The sequence below is a fragment of the Musca domestica genome, unplaced genomic scaffold, assembly GCF_030504385.1.
Source record: "Musca domestica strain aabys unplaced genomic scaffold, Musca_domestica.polishedcontigs.V.1.1 10, whole genome shotgun sequence".
Taxonomy (NCBI): domain Eukaryota; kingdom Metazoa; phylum Arthropoda; class Insecta; order Diptera; family Muscidae; genus Musca; species Musca domestica.
The window spans coordinates 12,438,234-12,458,050 of record NW_026712115.1 but is presented as its reverse complement, the minus strand read 5'-3'; the positions used below and the strand labels follow the sequence as shown (position 1 = coordinate 12,458,050).

General features: G+C 33.6%; 1 protein-coding gene across 6 annotated transcripts in view; it reads right to left on the bottom strand.

Moving 5' to 3' along the window:
- The window catches only part of LOC101890869 (zwei Ig domain protein zig-8), a 358,699-nt gene that overhangs the window by 27,956 nt on the left and 310,926 nt on the right, over positions 1-19,817 (bottom strand). For 5 of the 6 annotated variants that reach the window (XM_059126641.1, XM_059126633.1, XM_059126646.1 and 2 more), the window contains 2 exons: positions 3,161-3,288; positions 1,401-1,490 (listed from right to left, as the gene is read on the bottom strand). In XM_059126641.1, the coding sequence (XP_058982624.1) occupies positions 1,401-1,490; positions 3,161-3,288 (218 nt within the window). The remainder of the gene's footprint in view (positions 1-1,400; positions 1,491-3,160; positions 3,289-19,817) is intronic. The other variant, XM_059126655.1, reaches the window with a different exon arrangement.

Below are 19,817 nucleotides of genomic sequence, written 5' to 3'. Positions count from 1 at the left end.
AAAATATGTGCGATATATATGTCTATCAAAGAAGATATGCTTGAAAGATCTCTTATATGTGGAGAACGGCTGAACTGATTTCGACAGTTCTCATTAATTCAGAATAGCCTCTTGGCAGGAAAGAAAAAACGTCTAAAAAAATCGCATAAAAATATCTCTCTAAAGATGAAAATATTGATTTTGTAAAATTTTCTCATATTTTTTCAATTTTGTCATATTTTTGGCATATTTTCATTTTGAATTAAACATTTGGTAATATTTCTACAGCTAACAAAACTAAGTAGTAAGGATATCAGGATATCATATACAGATCGCATTTATGGCCCGAAATTTTGCATGGGGATAAGATGAGGGTCAGAATAGAAGCCTACTCTTTTTGGAGATGATCGCCATATATTTAGGGGTTGAAATGGACCAAAAAACTGCAAAATTGTCGCCCGATCCTCACGCACATTTAAATGGGGGTTACCGCACATTGCAAAAACCAAGCAGTTTCGGATGGCCATCCAAAAATATTCAATGTGTGAAGGAGTTTGCAACTTTTATAGACAAAATACGAAAATGTCCATTCCAGTGACTTTTTGGAGAATTCACAAATACAGGAAAGACACACTTCCGACTATTTCGTTAACGCTGATTTCGTTGAAGAATATAGTCAAATGTCTGTATCTCATATAGATGCGTTTCAGTCAAAAACCAATAATAAATGTTAATCTTTTGCCACTTCTGAGAGGTTATAGGTCTTTGGGAAATATTGGTTCCAGATCTAGGAAGACCATTTACGTGCAACATCTACCAATAAATTGGAAATGAGCAAATTAGTTAAAGTTGCTATTATTCGAAAATTAGGGAACGAAACCTGATGGTTTTCTTTTATTATTTGTCACAATATCTTGTGGAATTCTGTCGAGTATTTCGCCTATATAAACTGTATGGTTTATTATAGTGTTGTAGGGTATTCAACGGTCGGCCCCGCTCGACTGTAGCCTTTGCTTACTTGTTTTGTATATATTTTTGGACTATAATGATATTTTACCCCTGAAATGAATAAACAATTTTGCTAGATGTAAAACCATTGAAATGTCATGTATTTGGAAATATTATTATATATTTTAGTTGATAATAAATTATATCCAAATGTATTCAGTGTTAAATCTCTAAACAATCCTTAACTTGAAATATGCATCCAAAATAGAAAAAACCACATAAATTGTTTCTCTTTATGAAATCACATTGCAAACACAAATGAATGGGAAAATAATCAAAAATATAAAATTTTAGTTTACAACGGAAGAAGGCTACCAAAATAACAATACCACTTAAATGACAAATAAATGATGCCAAAAAAAGAAGAGAGGAGAAGGAGAATACAGTGACAAACATGAAAGACTAAAACAAACCCAATTTACACCCACTCTATCCACGCCGGAAACTTTGCAGACCAGAAACGCGGTTCCACCTAACTGGACGGTCGTGTTGTGCGCCATCATCTGAAACGAAATAGAAAGGTGGGTTGGTTTTTGATGGTGGTTGGGGGTGGGGAAGAGAGAACAAATTGCGGTAAAAGTAAAAACGTTTCATAAATTTTAATTGCGAATTGTGCAGCAAATATCACGAACACAAAGCAAAAAACAAAAAAATCACACAAAAACATTGGGAACGCCAAAAGAAGAAACAAAACTAAATAAATCCATGACAAAAGTTATGCAACGCTTGGCTGGCTGTGTTGGCATAACCAAGAGTTTGTTTCACAAATAAAATTTAATGAAATTTAGTTGGGAATTTCTTTTGCATATTTGATTTGGAAAATGGCCGAGCAGTAGCAAAAAATGCCGAGTATTTATTTGTATTCCAGCCATAACCCATTTAGACAATTGAAATTAATAAACTGTAAATAGAAGCATTACCATTAATTAAATTTGTTGCAATCTTAGATGGCTCAGCAATAACACGAAAATGTGTAAAGTTTTTTTTTCAGAATGAATAATCGAATGCGGAATTCAAATGAAACCATTTCACATTTTAGATGAGCAGCATAAGGGCGCTAATATCTAATTTATTTAAGAATAACATGTTTTTTTATTGGCCTCGTATAACTTTATGGTATCCAATAATTATGTTCATGTCCTCTAAATCCTTTCTCCGAAGGGTTTTCTTCGTTATAATCCCTTTCCATTATATCTGGTCAGGAAAAATATGGGACACATTCTTAATAAGAACAGATTCTAGATTAAAAATATTTTGTACAGATATTTGAAATTTTGAAAATACAATTTTCACTCACTCAAAATAACTTCTTTCAAAGCATTACGTGAAAATTTCACCAAATGTGAACGTATTTGGCATATGAAATAAGTTGTGTCTATTTTTGTACAGCGCGATTTTGCAAATTATAATCCACATGAAAGTTTTATATTTTCGATGACTTGCTGTGCTGTGAAAATTTCACAGCCACAGCACAAAGTTATTTTATGTAACATTGGCTTCAGGACAGCAACTGGTTACATTTTTGGTTTTAATGGCTATGTTTGCAAACTGTACTGTGACGTTTCGTTTGTTTTTGAAGAAAAGCACAGAGACAACATGTTTTTGGCGTTTTCACAACTTTGGTGGCAGTAAATTGCACAGGTTGTTTTTCTGGCAATGGGATTTTTTCGAGACAACTTTAGTACTCCAAGCCATATTTATGTCGTTGTACAGTTTTAGGAAAATGGTTTGATGGCATTGAATGTTGAGGTGGTTACAAACTCTAAATCCATGGTTCACATCACAGCCGGGATCAGCTGTATTATTACATTGACTCAAAGTATTTTTTTTTCGAATTGGAGTAGTTTTTCGAATTAAATACTGTGAAATAAAATTGGCTCGAAATATAAATACTTCTTATCAAATTTGTGCAAATGAAATATTCCCACTGAAATCTGTATTAATTTCTTTATTTCTGTTCCTAAATATTGCGAAACGTGGATACTAAAATTAAAAAAAAAAGCGTTTAAATAATCTCCAGCGGCAATTCTAATCAACTACTTTACATACACAACTTATTATTCCTTTGTCAACATTCCCCTCTTTTTCTTGGCGTTTCGTTCAATTTTGTGTGATTTTTTTTATTTGCTTCCCTTTTGCATTGCACTCAATATTAACATTATATAATACTTACTTCGCTGTCTTCGAACATTGGACTGTCGCTGGAATCTAAATTGTTGCTATCGAATCTTGAATCGGGATTTATACCTCCTCGCATCCATAACTTCTTCCAATCGCTATCGGTAAGTATTGACTTTTGATCTGTAATTGAAAATAAGACAAGCAGAAAAGTGGTTCGTTATGAGAGGTTGACAGTAGCATTCGCCGTTATTATCATAACAATAATTTTGTGTTTGCCACGGATGCCAAAGGATGAAGTAAATTGTAAGTTCAGTTGAAAATCCGTCGAAGGTCATTTCTGAGGAAAATGTATTTTTGTTTTTGTTGGAAATTTTATTTTGCATTACATCATTAGTTTCTACAATGCAAAATTATTTTCAAGGAACAAAAACTAAAGCTTAGGGCAAATTTGAGATCCGAAAGGCAAACGTTAAATACGTATGCATTTATGTAAATCGCCACAAGTACCTTATAGGAAATTTTGTGACTTGTATCATAGGTGATGATTTTACAAGAATTTGGTATAGGTGATAGAATTATTTTTTTATTATTAAATCCCTTGTAATTTTATTTATTATTTTTTATGATTTCTTAATCGAGAATTAGTTGTCATGAAAATATATATATGTAAAGACATATATCAATTCATATTAAATGACAAAATACGTTATAATAGGCAGTATGAAATTATTAAATTAATATGAAATTGGTCTTTCGGAAGACAATTCAATTAAAATGGGCCTATTGAGAAATGATTTTGCAGAGTTCATTCGTGTGATACTTGGAAATGCCTGTTAAAATTGGAAAACATGGACCATAGATGTGACCATATATATATTCTGATTTGATTTCACAATTATTGTACAATAATTGCTCAATACATGGACAGAGAGGATGCATTTTAGCACATACTTAATGCAACGGTGTGTGCACAAGTTAATTGTCCCTATTTGCCTGGAATCGAGTCATGTTTATGCGATTCCATATTTAAGTCTCCCAATGCTATATTTTGTACACGAAAAGTCCAAATATAAATAAATTTGTAATCCCAAAGAGGGTGTCAGCATTGCTTGGCTTTTGTTTTCTTCTTAATGGTTTTATATTCATACATCCTTGTCGGAAATCTAGATTAAAAATGATTTTTATGTCGAAAAATATCGATATTTCCCGTTCTATTCCAAAGAAAACTAATTTCGCTTGCTTTTATTCAGTTACAACTCGATGTGGTATAAAAACCGCAAAAAATGCCCAAAAGGTTCAGAACAATTAACAAAATCACAGTCTGTACTGAAAGATTGGGACAACCTGCAACAACTTAGCACGGAAAGGCGCACCGCATGCAAATTATTTAAAAGCAAGTAAAAAGGCTGTAAGTTAGGAACTTTGAATACCCTCCACCATTTGGAACAAATTTTCCAAAAAATTAAATCCGTTAAAAATTATTTTAAAATAATTAAAAATGCCGAATATAGCCGCCTACATAGGCATCTTTTGTCATAAGCCATAAAGCTATTCAAATGCGAAACTTGAAAAAAAAAAATTCGGTGAAAACGTGGACCTGCACAGAAAAATTTCTGTTTTAGGTTGTGGTATCCATTTCGAACTTCAAATACCAAATTTGAAACAATTCCGGTGAATAATGTGGAGCTACATGGCTCATAAAGCATAATAATATGCACTTGAGTACAATTTTATCAATCTACTTCATTTCGTTCGGAAGCTAGAGTGATTTCCACAGACGGACAGACGGACGGACACCGCTAAGTTGACATAAAATTTTATGCTGATCAAAAATATATATATTTGGTAGGGTCTAATATGTATAATTCGAGGTGTTACAAATGGAATGACAGGAACGGTTGGATGGATTTTGACAATTCTCACAAATTCGGAATGACCTCTTGCCACAAAAGTATAAAATCTAAAAAATGACATGAAATTATGTCAATAAAAAAGTGAATATTTTTTTAATATTTAAATTTTTCTCATATTTTTTATCGCATGAGGTTTTTCCATATTTGACTTACAATATTGAATTTAACGTTTGGTAATATTTTTTCATCTTACAACATATTATATTCAAGTCGAAATTATCGTCTGATTCTCAAGAAATTTTGCATGGGGATAGAGTTGGGGTCAGAATTAAAGCCTGTTGCTATTCAAGATGTATACATAGGGATACAAATACACCAACAATTAAAACATTCCTTGATCTTGCAGTGACTCTACAGGTTACAATTAAAAACCAATCGACACGAAATTTTGAATGAGGTTAGGTTTTAGGACAGCGCAGAAATGTAGCATTTTGGACGATCCTTAAATTACATTTAGCGGGTAAACTGACCACAAGTTTTGTGTGAAATTGTTTCGAATACCTATCAGCACGACATAGACAACGGACAATCAAAGGTAACATATGTGCAGGACAGTAGGTCATTATTTTGAAGTATTTACCAATACCAACCTATTCTGGTTGGTGGAATTTTATAAATTAACTACGCTGGGCTTAAAGAGTCAAACAAAATATTTATAGTTTAAATTAATTTTTATGGCTTATATGAGGTAAATGAAATGACTGAAAGAGTTTTTTTCTTAAAGGAGGCATTGCACGATGTTGTTCGGGTTTCATTGGCTATTTAATCGCATATCAAATGGATAAAATTTAGATTATTGAAAAACCATGTCTGTTTTTGATAAATGACAGAACAATTAGGAAGAATTATGATTGATGAGGACAATATCCAAGCTTCATTAGTCCATTTGTGAAAAAATATTAGCATCATCCATTTCTTGTCCCCTTTAATACGTCTCATGTGACAATGATGAAATTCTATTCAATTTTGTGGAAATGCTCTCCTTAAAGTAAAGCAAAAGTTACATTATCAGAAATCTCGAATGGAATATTGAATGCCACAATGGGAGAGGATATGGCCACTTTATTATTTCATTTATCATAATTCACACTTTCTTTAATAATCCTCCGCCCCCTATTTCTCCATCGCTTTATAAATAGGCCGATACATGCTGGTGGCAGTTCAAATGGTCACGACGATGCTTCTTTGTTCTGGTTGTGTTGGCAGAAAATCTAAATATTCCTTGAGGGGATGTTTGTACACCACCACAACGTCTTCTTAATTGGCCTGTACGACCAACGATACTGGTCAGAGTTGGAATTATCGGGGGCAATGTTGTTGGGATTGGCTCTTCAAAAGATGAGCGTGCGTGCGAATTTACAATGGTATTTATGACCCAACAAATTATTTTATGAGCCATTAAATTCTTAATATTAGCCAAAGCCGAAAAACAATATGGATACATTTGAATAAAATTTGACTGTATATGATACATAGATTAAGGATTATTGAAATAGAAAAGAAAACAAAAATGATTTTCATTATTTTTTTAGATGAAAAGTGAATAACTGCAATCTAAGCGATACCATATCCTTTGATATTTTGTTTAAACATTATTTGTAAAAAAACTAACTATGTATGGTTGGTTTTTAAAAAATATTGTATCCATTGTTCTAAGGATGTCAATTAAAACTTCATTTCGAGAAGCAACGACTTTTTATAAATTCTTGAGATATTTAAATCAAGCTAGTAGAGTTTTTTGATATATTTCATTGATAAAAATAATATTATTATAATTAAAATGGAATTTCTATTACTTTGAAAAAAGTCAATACTAATAATGCTAGGTCTCCTTAATTGTGAACTTTAAGGTAAATACAAACTCTAGACAATTTTTAGTTTTTTGGCCCATTTAAAACCCTAAATATTTCGTGAACATCTTTAAAAACAATAGGCTTCTATTCGGATAGTAATTGCGACCTGAATATAATAATCCCTACACATAGTGTTGTAAGGTGAAATATTGTAGAAATATTACAAAATGTACAATTCAATATGTAAACAAGTAAGTAAGTAGCCTCCACCATTTGGAAAGAATTCGGCAATTTTCAAAAAAATAAAATTTGTTAAAAATTCTGTTAAAATCTCAAAAACACAGAATGTAGCAGTTATATTAGGGTCTATACAACTACGTGGACCTGCAACTTTTGACATAATTAGAAGTAGTAAACAGATTTCAACGAATGTACAATACGATAAGTGTTGCAACAAACTGCACCACGATTCCATTTGAAATAAATGGAGACAATTCTTACTTAAATAGTATCCATTACGAACTTAAAATACCAAATTTGAAATAATTCCGGTGAATAATGTCGCTAAAATCATCAAAGTACCGAATATCGGGAGGTACCATTATATGGGAGCCATACCAAAACGTGGCCCATTTTCAATACCAAAAGTCCTGCAGACATAATATACATTTGAGTAAAATTTTATCAACCTACTTCATTTTGTTCGGAAGCTAAAGTGATTTCACAGACGGACGGACCTCGCTAAATCGACATAGAATTTTATGCTTATCAAGAACATATATACTTTGTGGGGTTTAAAATGCTTATTTCGAGGTGTTTCAAATGGAATGACAAACTTAATATACCCTCCATACTATGGTGCGGGTTATAAAAAATATATCGCAATATATTACAAAAATATTCATATTTCTTGTCAAGAGGTCATTCTGAATTGGTGAGAGTTGTCAGAATTTGTGCAGCCGTTCTTGAGTTATAACCGGTCCAACTAACATCCCCTTCATTGATATATGAGATTGTATATATTGTGTAATGTAACGGTCAGAAACAACCTTTTGCTGTATGTGTGTATTTGGAATTAAAAATATTCCCGTTTTATTGGAATTTTTCGTATTTTTTGCCCAGACTTAAACTCTAGCACCATGCATAATTCCGTCGATTGATTTATTTTATTTCAACCTCTAAATGTTTTGCGATCATATCCAAAAACAGTAGATTTCTACTCTGATCTTAACCCCACCTCTATGCAAAATTTCGTGAGCGACCGCTGGTAGAACCCATTATGAACTACAAATACTGAAAAAAATCCAATAGAAAATGTGGTCTAGATCATCACAATAGCGAATAACAGGAGGTAGAAAAACGTGGACACGCATTTTAAATACCAAATTTGGAACAATTCCGTGCTCTTGTCAAAGCTCGATGTCAAATAATGTGGGATGTGTGGTGATTTCAACAAACAGACAAAAGGACATCGTTAAATCAACTTATAAATGTACCCTCCCTTTCATTTTGGGTATGAAAATACTGAATATGGGGTGCTACCGTTCTATGGGTCCCTGTGGACACGTGAAGCTATCATAAAATGTGGTACTTATTGCGAGCTTCAATTATTAACTTTTGAGGAGTTTCACTTATTTTCATACTTTTAAGCTTTAACAAAAATTTGCAATAAAGTTAACCTGTCTACTTGTATTTTTGGTAGCTATAACTTTCCTTGCACCATGTGATTTTACCCTATCTCCAATACTTGACCAAATTTCACATGTTGAACTTTTTCTTGTTAATAACAACATCAGTTTACCTGATACGCTGTGTGAGTTGTGTTGTTGTGTGAGTCTTATTTAAATCATCCATTGCAAATCACACTTCCATGTAATACAAATACCCCACCACATGAAGTGTTCCTCTGACCGAAATAGTTACTGTCACAGAAAAATGAATTCTCAGTGAATATAATTTCTTTTCAATTACGATACTTATGTTACTTCTTAATTAGAAGCATATCAGATTGCAATTACTTTTCTGTAAAGTAATTTCAATGCAACTACTGACAGTTGTCAAATGTAAGAAGAGACATTCGGAGTGAACTTTCAAATCAAAGCACCGCCGAGATAGCATCCTGATCGAATTCACATAACTTTTCGTCACATATTTTACGTAAATGAGTGGTGAAGCTTAAAAGTAGTTGCATCCATCCATTCATTCAGCTGTTTTATGTGCACTAATTAGGGATTGTAATTCTAGAACTTCACATCGACCCAAATTACTGTGAGTGAATAGTCAATCATGTGTGCCCCAGTGTACGTGTGTGTGTGGGAGGAACTAGAATCAATTTCATTGAAAACATTGTATATTCATTGTAGAGTTCAAGTGCAAAGAAGTTGCAAGGCGACTAGTTTAAAATGGGGTAAATGTACGTGAACTGGAGGTTTTTAATTGTTATTAATAAATATATTTACTTCAGCTCACTCAGCTATGCAACCATATCTAATTACAGATACATAATTACGCGATGACATTTTTATTGTTATTATTTTTTTGAGAATTAATATAAATAAAACATTCAACTTCATGTCAAAGGACACACCTATTTCTCCAAGTTAATTACGCTCTAATGATTTCAAATATCTTTGCTAAAATATTCGTAATTAAAAGTGGGTATTAATGAATGAGTAATAACAGCCGTCGCATGTTTAGAGTAAATTTACAATCAAATCCACTCAATGATTCACATTCTGTATTAAAGTTCCATAGAGTTCATTAAAATTGTATTTGATTTTGCCCTCCTTTGCTATTGGCATTGGTGTGTGTGTGTGTTTGTGTGTATGCATGTGTGCTTCGTTGTAATTCTTAGTATGTCAAAATACATTTATCCATGTTTTGTCGAAGTTTGTGATTTATTTTCTCTCTTTAATGAATGAAAAAGATAATCAGACAAACGTGTATCGACTAATTCAGTCCACAACCAGCTAATGAACCCAATCAAATACTGCACTCGAATGCATCCGGTTCAAAGCAATATAAAATCCTTATTCATTAAGATGAATTATGAATGAGAATATCTGGGATATATCGAAAAACTGAAAACAAGTTATTTCATTTCCAACGAACTGTTACATTCGCAACAGAAATTATGTTTTCAAAGTTTAAATTCTAGTTTATGAATGAGAAATTGCGTGACTTGTGAAAATAAAGTGCAAGTGTTTGAAATATGTGTATGATTTGTGGGGACATGAATAATATCTTCAAAACTTAGTGGGATTTTATAGAAGAACATACGAAGTTTTTTTCAAAGCTTCGCTTAGTGATAATTTGCTTTTAGGCTAAATTTGATCATATTACACAGTTAGTAAACAATATACTTGTGGGAGATATGTCCAAATTTAATAAAAATAACTTCTATGACAAAAAACATTTTTTTACCCAAGTGACGAGATCGTAAGCTCAATAGAAGAGGAACCAAAGAATTAAATAAAACTAAAATTCTTTTGGAAAGTCTTCTAATAAACAAACCATTGTTTTTATAAAAACAACAATAAGGGGATAAGCCTGACCATTTTGCAACAACAAAATACTACGGTATCCCGAACAAACAAGCCACACTGTTCTATTTATAGACAAGGCACGGTCGACGAAGGGGTTTTTGTTGGAACAGACAAAACCAACTTACATGGTTATGCTACTTCGTTCAGGTTGAACGAAAGCATAACAAGTGGAGAAAGATGAAAATGTTTATAAGTGCGGTTGTAAGATTTAGAAGACTTTCCAAAAGAATTTTAGTTTTATTTAATTCTTTGGTTCCTCTTCTATTGAGCATACGATCTCGTCACTTGGGTAAAAAAATGTTTTTTGTCATAGAAGTTATTTTTATAATAACTTCTGGGGAGAATATCCCAGACAAAAAACAAGGGAACTGAAGAGGATTGGTGACTCTTTCCGAAACCTAGGTATTCCCTGCCTTACCCCCTGGTAAACATTACCATCGTTCTCCACTAATAAACAAACGTTGTTTTTATAAAAACAACAATAAAGGGATAAGCCTGACCATTTTGCAACAACAAAATTTTTAATAATCATTTATTGAATGAAAGCAAAAAATGTCGCAAATAGCATCAAATTTTAGAATAAGTTTAGATTTCCGGCGAAGCACTTGCTTGAGGCGATCGACTCTTTGGTATTTTTAGTGCCAACCTTTCTTTCTAAAATACTCCAGACACAACAGTCCAACGGAGTGGTATGCGGAGGTTTTGGTGGCAGTTGTGCGCTGGAAATGAAGCGAGGAACCTCATTTTTATAACCATTCTTGGGTGGCTCGTGCTGAGTGCGATGGTGCTGAGTCCTGTTGGAATATCCAAATGTCAAATGTCTGCGGCCAAAATGCTTGCGTGGCCAAGTGTTTAATACACCATTCAGAATATTTTTGCGATAACATTTGGCATTTATTCTAATGCCACGTTCGATTAATATGAGCAGAGAGCGACCATCGGCTGTTATGGCGGCCCACACTATCACCATGACCGGCGCTTGAGTTCTGGTGGTCAACCGATGATGCACATTTTCAGCTGACTTCTTTAGCAAGTAAACATGATCATTTTCTTTGTTTACAAATTGCTGGAAAACAAATGTTTTCTCATCGGATAAAACCAAATTCGGCAGTTCACAACAATCGGCCAAGCGAAGCAACTCTTTAGCTCTTTTGAGTCTTTTTTCTTTCCGTTGCGAAGTAAGTTCTTGCATTTTTGGAATTTCAATGGCTTAACCCCGAGCTCATATTTCAATAGTTGCTGCCACTTTTTTCGGCCACTGCGACGCGGGTTTCTGTAAAGTCGCTTCTTACTTTTCGAACCATTTCTGCTGATGTTGCTGTTTTCTTCCGTCCACTTTCTTGACGTCGGGCTACATTACCAGTATCACGGTAACGAGCGATGATACGAGACACAAAAGATTTATTCACATTTAAATGCTGGAGTACTCTAACGATAGCCACTTGTAGTTTTCCAGCCAAATATAAAGAAATCACATTATCGCGCTTGAATTCTATCACGATTTACTCTTTTTCTGGAAAATTCTCACCAAAATGCTTTTGTACGCTTGTAAACAATATAATGTGCTGTCACTGGAATAATTTTAATAGCTGTCGGACGAGTGGCTTAGAAATGACAGCAGTCTGAAGTTGGTTGTAGTTTTTTCATCTCACCCTGTATACATGGGAGCTATACCAAAGACATTAAGCTATAAAGATTGGACAAAATAGCCGACAACATTGCAGGAATGCATTGAAAATATTATAAAAATATGCTGTACCGAAACCGCCGAAAATTGTGGAAAACCGCGGAGGGAAGCATCAGACATGATCGCAACAATATATTCCAGAAAATATCCGTGTACATTTAATCGATAAAAGCCGCCGAATTTCCTATAAATATGTCACGTCCGTTAAATAACAACATAATGCTATGGTGACAACATATTTTTCCGTTATCAACGCCATCCTTCGAATTAAAGCGACAATGAAATGTCCCATCTTATTATAAAACTGTGTTTTCTATTAACACACATATCATCTAATTTCGGCTAAAATATTGGGATGTGCAGGGTACAAAATCGTCAACCAATTTTTTGGAAGGGATTTTAGTTGATTGATTAATATATAATGGTGTAAATAATTGTGGACTAGTAGGTAATACTGCCAGAAATATTGGTAGGTCCGAAATTTAAACCTAAGTGGGAACTAATTTTACATTTCTTTAAAGTTTGGGGTGGAGGTAAAGCTTGACAGAATTATTTTGTGTTAATATCGGATATAATCAAATAGTCAACAATTTGAAGAAAAAGAACGATAACCTAACAATTTAACATATCTTCTTTAAAAATTGTATATATCGGTGAACATCTTCTGGTATACCTGCTCGGAAATCTCAAAAATTTACAAACTGAATAATATAACTTTGAGGAATTGAGTATGTGATGATATTACATACATTGTAATATCTTTCCAGAGTTTGTAATAACTTTGTGTTTGTGTGTTTTGTCTATAATTAAACCATGAATCGTCTTACAAACTAATAACGCTTGCAAAGCATTGCATTTTATTATCAAAGTGGGTGCTCTGCTAAGAAAATTCATCGCGCGCTTCTTGTATTCGGCTTATGGGCAGTTGACATCATTGGCAGCGCAACACAACACGCGTAACAACGGACTTATTTAGAAGCGAGTTCGGTAAACATTTTATTTAACTTTTGCGATCGGTAAATTGAGTGCCTTGATAGTGCCATCGTGCGTGCTTTTATACGAGCCAGCTTTATTTGAGGAATTGAAGGACAATATTGAAGCATTTATTCGTGAGATACTGGCCGAAATATTGGAAAGAGTATACCAAAATGGATTTCAGGAGCAGTCGCGGTCAACATTTCCACAAAATAATCTTCAAGTATCAATTTCAAACTATTTAAATTAAAAAATCACTCTTTCTTTAAAATTTTCAATTTCTTTTTTCATTGAATTGGTAAAAAATGACATCAGGTTTGTATATACTCAAGTGAATAAGTGATCATAATATTAGTTTTTTTACTTTTGTTCAAATCCAAACCATTTTTTGTAAAACGAAACCATGTTTCTACGTACGTTTAAATCTGCATTAACCTTTTGCCATATTTTGTCGAACTGGCATCATGTATAGCATTTAGATCTCAGCAGCAGTTCAAGTAATATGATATTTTAACAACGACTTTTTGCCAGATTGAAAAAATCATTTTATGCAAGTAAATGGAAAAGTTCAGTCGGGGTTGAAAATGTATACCGTTACATTTTCTCTATAAAATAATCTAAATAATATTTTAGATTATAGATTATCGTATAGCCCCCATACAACGGTACCTCCCGATATTTGGTATTTTCATGATTTTAGTGTAATGGGTACTACAGTCTATGACAAACATTTTTATGCAGGTCCATGTCTTCGTATAGCCCCCATATAACGGCAGCTACCGATATTCCATATGTTGATGACTTCATCAAAATTATTAACCGGAATCGTTTCAAATTTCGTATTTGAAGTTCGTAATGGTTACTAAAACCTATGAAAAAAAAATCGTTGCAGGTCCATGTCTTCGTATACCTCATTTTCATGATTTAATGACATTATTTATTTATTTATTTTAAATTTCATATTTGATATTCGTAATGGGTACTACAGCCTATGACAAAATTTTTTGTATTCAGGCCCACGTCTTTGTATAGCCCCCATATGACGATACCTCCCAATACTGGGCATTTTTATTATTCGTGACACTTTTCAGCGGAATTGTAACAAATTTCGTATTTAAAGTTCGTAATGGGTACAGCCTATAACAAAAAAATCGTATATAGGTTCACGTTTTCGGCATTTTGATGACGAGTCTTCGTATATTCTCCATATAACAGTTTTCATTTAAGTGTTAGTTTCCGGAAGTATTTTGACATTTTTCAAGTTCCTTCCAAATGGTGGAGTTTATTAAAAGTTCGGCGCGGCCGAATTAAGCTGCTTTTTTACTTGTTTAACTTTCCCATAGCTCTTAAAAAATTACCCTTTATATCAAAGTTTCAATTTCTTTATTCATTGAAATGATAAAAAATTCCTGTATTCTTGTAACGTATAATTTATAGTCCGATTTGTATACATTTAGGTTGGCTATATTTTTAATAAAAAACTTTTATCAGATTTTTTAATTATTTCTTTGATGGCTGTAAAAATTAAAATTTTAATGTCAACCAAAATTTTAACCTTTGACCTTTAGTTTCGTCTAAAATTCAAAACAATTCAACTGATTTTCGAATATGTCCCAAGTTTTTTTTTTCAAATTTTGTCTGTTTTCATTATGATGAAAATAGCTAATTTAGCTCCAAACGAAAATTTGAAAAAATGGCTCTCTTCATTCCATATTCCAGATATCTCTTGATACCAATAACAGACAACGTCTTCTTAATAAAATGAAAAACATTATTTGTTGATGTGAATTGTGCCATGTCTCTTTATGCCATCATATGTATTTCAAAACATTTTCATTTCAAGCCAAATACAACTTTTAATATAATTAGAAATTTTAATGTTTCCATGCTTACTAAGTTTGAATTGAGAAATCTTACATTTGAGATAGAGTTTTGAACTTTGGTTGTGTTTTGGCAAGATGAACTCTTAAATCAAGTCCTGTGTACCAAGTTTACTTGCATTTGCCGACGAAGACGTTCTCAGGAGTTCTGACACTTAATAAGTACAGTAAAATTTAATCTAATTTCCAACAAACTTTTCTGGCAAAAAGTTTTTGTTTTCATTTTCGAGGCTACACAAATTGCCCATTTTAGTTTAATTAATTGAAGCTATCTGAACCATGGCATCCAAGTGGGCCGTACTCGCAGACGTTATGATTTTTATTTATTGTCCAGTTTAAATTTTCAACAAAGCGACAATTACGAAGGACAATGTCTTTATAAGGATATCGTTGAACGGAACGGTTGTCCGAGACCTGCAAATCGCTTTTCACGCCAAAGAAATTCGGTATTTGTTTATTAATTAAAACTTTCCTGTCATTGCGGATTATTTTGCAAATGGTTTTTATGTATTAGGAGTCGGAATGAACGACTGACTACACGGTAGTCTAAGGAGGGACAATGTTTATGAGTGTTGTTTTCTCTTCTTTTCATTGTAAACTTCTGACATTTGTGCCATAAAATGAGAAATTTTATGCGCTGTGCGTGCATTGAAGCCTGAACACATAAACGTCCATTTATAAAGTGATACAGAGTGGGACTTTTCGCCTGACCTTAAACCACAAAGTGCGAACATCGAGCAGGGGATGTGTGTCGTGGGTAAGAAGTCCGTTCAGCCAGTCTCACTGTGTGCGTTTCCATTTTTTGGTGAGGTTTGGAATGAACGAATGCGCGTAGTGTTATTAATTTCCTCGCAGGTCTTTACTTCTCATGTAATGGTTTCAGTAGAGCTTGTTATGAATACAAATTCTCTCGAAATCCATTGGTATGGGGAAAATGATATCGAGTACGGTGCCTTTTATGGCAGTGTGAATGCGCTTCAAACATAAGGTTCTGTATATATTTCGCAAATTCTCCAATGGATTTGTAGAAATTTCAAATTTCATTTGAAATTGAAAGTGCAAGAAATACGTCTAAGCAGTCATGTACCATTGACGTTATCGACAGCTGTGAATGGCATGATAAAATTAAATTAAGATAGAATGAAGCTATCAACGAAGTCTGTTAAAAAATCTGCATGAACCTAAAGAATGTTGAATATATCTATCGCTTAAGTATGTAGTGAAGAATAATCTCTTTGTTAGGATCGACGGCTGGAATGTCATATTACACAGACTCTGTATTCAAAAAGAAGCGACACATTATTCTCGGCCAAACTTAATTTCTTCACCACCTAAGTTGTTGGTAAATCTTAGTTTTCTAATTTTTCAGCAAACATAATTGTTATGCCTGAATTTATACCCAACCATAAATACTGATAATGACAAATCGATTCTTAACCCATAATTGTATTTATTTGACACAAGTAAATCGCTAAATATGTATTCTTTGTAGTAGGAGAAGAATAACAAACGTACATTCCCACAACTTTGGATAATCTTTGATTCCTAACATTTCATCCATGTGAAGCTTTTCATCAACTCAATTGAGATTCATCGTTCTCCGAAAAACAATTCAGCTTTAAGTTGGCCTATATGAATGAATTTCCTTCAGTAGTGGGAGTGATTGTGTACACATATAAGTGAGTAAAATTAAACAGAAATTATCTCTTATAATATTTAGTTCTTTTTTACCTTTGTTCAAACTCCATGTTATGCTTCTACATTTTTACATTTCTACCATTTTCTACGTACATTTAAATCCGCATTAACCTTTTGCCATATTTGTCGAAGTGGCATTATGTATAGAATTTAGATCCCAGCAGCAGTTCAAGTAATATGATATTTTAACAACGACTTTTTGTCAGATTCAGAAAAAAAGTAAAAAACATTAATTTCGATAGGGCCAAACTTTTAAAACCCTCCACCATTGGGTAAAGAAAACATTTTTAAATAAAAGTATTTAAATTCAAGCGTGTTCCACGTTAAACTACACATAGCACATATTTTTTAATAATGCTGTTAAACTTTTCACAAAATTATAAAGTAGGTAAGGCCGTTATATGGGGGGCATATCAAAATGGGAACTTATATAAACAATTTTATGCTTCAAGGATCGTCATCTACCAAATCTTCTTAAATACTACATTTGAAACAATTTCGTGAGTAAATGTGAATAGAACTATTAAAATACAATATTTCACCACCGGAGTTAGAACCCATTATTACCTACATATTGTGACGGCAAAAATCCTTCGTCATTTTTGTCCACACAAAACACTATCTTAAATTCCAATTGCATAGCAAAATTCTTGCGAGCAACCACACTAAAGAGAGGTAAACCGTGATCGCAACAACACACAGCATCACTCATCACTACCATTGGCGGTGATGAGCACATGTGATGTTGTTGTGATAACCAAATTTTTCGTAAACAAGTTCCCGTTACTCCACTGCGAACACGTGGTGGAGCCGGGTATAAAAGGACAGGCAATGGCAGAATCGGACAGTCAGTGCCAGACCGTGAACGTGACAACACCAGCTTCGGTAAGTGACATCCTTCCTGAGTATCCTGCAAACGTATCCTAGATCCTTGTAGTGCCTGAGTACTTATTAAGGTCTCTCGCAATCGTATCCTTGAACATCCTGTAGTGCTTGAGTACTTATTAAGGTCTCTTGCAAACGTATCCTAGATCCTTGTAGTGCCTGAGTACTGATTAAGGTCTCCCGCAACCGTATCCTTGAACATCCTGTAGTGCTTGAGTACTTATTAAGGTCTCTCGCAATCGTATCCTTGAACATCCTGTAGTGCTTGAGTACTTATTAAGGTCTCTTGAAAACGTACCCTAGATCCTTGTAGTGCCTGAGTACTTATTAAGGTCTCTGGCAACCCTAGTCTAGATCCCTATAGCGTATCCTTGAATATCCAGTAGCCTGCTTGAGTACTTATCCAGGTCTCTCGCACGGAATCCATCCCGAATCCTGAACACCCTGATCCTGTATCCTTGTCCCGTTCTCGAGTACTTATCCAGGTCTCGAGTGGAAGAACCACCAAACCCGGACCGAAGACGATTAGGCTAGTTAGAATATTTAGAGTTTATATATAATTCAAATTCCTTTTTTAAATAAAACATAATATCAAAACGTAAACCACTGTCTTTCTCTTTCTGTCTCGATAAATAAAATATCTGTACGAACCCCTGGACCCCGACGAGCTATTCCAGCCCAAGGGGAGAAATCCTGTCGTTACAATATACCAATTTTTAGACAAATTCGTAGAAAATCTTGGCGAAAATCATCAAGATACCGAATATCGGGAGGTACCGTTATATGGGGACTACACAATAACTTGGACATATATACAATGTTTCACCACCGTAGCTAGAATCCATTATGACCTACAAATACCAATTTTTAGACAAATCCGTGGAAAAATGTGTCATTAATAATAAAAATACCGAATTTCGGGAGGTACCGTTATATGGCGGCTTTTCAAACACGTGGACCTCTATATATAATGTTTCGCCATCGGAGCTAGAATCCATTATGACCTACAAATACCAATTTTTAGACAAATCTGTGGAAAAATGTGTCATAAATAATAAAAATGCCGAATTTCGCGAGGTACCGTTATATGGCGGCTCTACCAAAACGTGGACCGATATATCTCATTTTCAATACCAACCATACTTCATTTCGTTCGATACTTCATTTCGTTCGGTAGCTAGAGTGAATTCCACAGTCGGACAGGCGGATAGACGAACATACGGACATCGCTAAATCGACATAGAATTTGATGCTGATCAGAATATATATACTTTATGGGGTCTTAAATGTATTCTTCGAGGTGTTAGAAACGGAATGACGAAATTAATATACCCTCCATACTATGGTGGAGGGTATAAAAATACTAATTCTGAAGTGTGAAACTTGTTTCCGAATTCTTGAACCTTCGCACATCTCACTGTTTCTGCCAATATAAGATTTGATGTTATAATGGGGTACAGAGAAAAATTCGTTAGGTATCCAAATTAAAAATTTTTTCAAAAACTAAAAAATAAACTTACATAAAAAAAGAAAATAGAAAGCATTGATTGATTTTGTGTGTTACAATGATGTCAACCAAACAATGACTTTCTCACATGAAATATTTGTTTTTTAAAGTTATTCGTTTGCTCATTTCAATTTGATGTCTAGTAAGGTTTAAAGGGAATATATTGGTGGAACCATACCCTTTTGTAAAAATCTTCAGTTGAGATATCACAACGCTAGAAGGCAGGCGACCACGTTTTCGAACGTATTTAAAAGTTTTGACCTCCATTATAGAGTTTTCCCTAGACCATCAAAAATATAATCATAAATTTATTCATTTATACGTTATTGCTTATTTTTAAAAATTGAGGCTTTTCTTTTTCAATGCTATTCCCAAAACAATTACGGAATTTTACTTATAATTTCAAAGTGAATGTCACCAGATTGAATTTCGATACATTTTCCAACTTGATTCTGATTCCTAAATACTTACTACAGATTGCGAAAAAATAGTTATAATAGTTCTCTATAAGCACCACAGAATGTGAAGTGTTAAAAAAAACTGGGTATTGCTTCCGTCTTCTCAGTCTTCTTCTAGCCAAAATTCCGTTACAACCTAAATGAGACATTTCACCTGGAGTTAATATCTTCCTTCAATCTAATAAACAAGGCAGAATATTCAATTACAAAGTCCAATGATGAAGCACTGTGTTATATACATCTATAATAGGTAAGGATTATTAATTGTATATAATATAAGTTTTAAGTACATTTTTTATGTATCATAATTTAAGTGTACATTATCCACAAAACCTTCAATATTGAAGGATAACTTCAACATTACATTA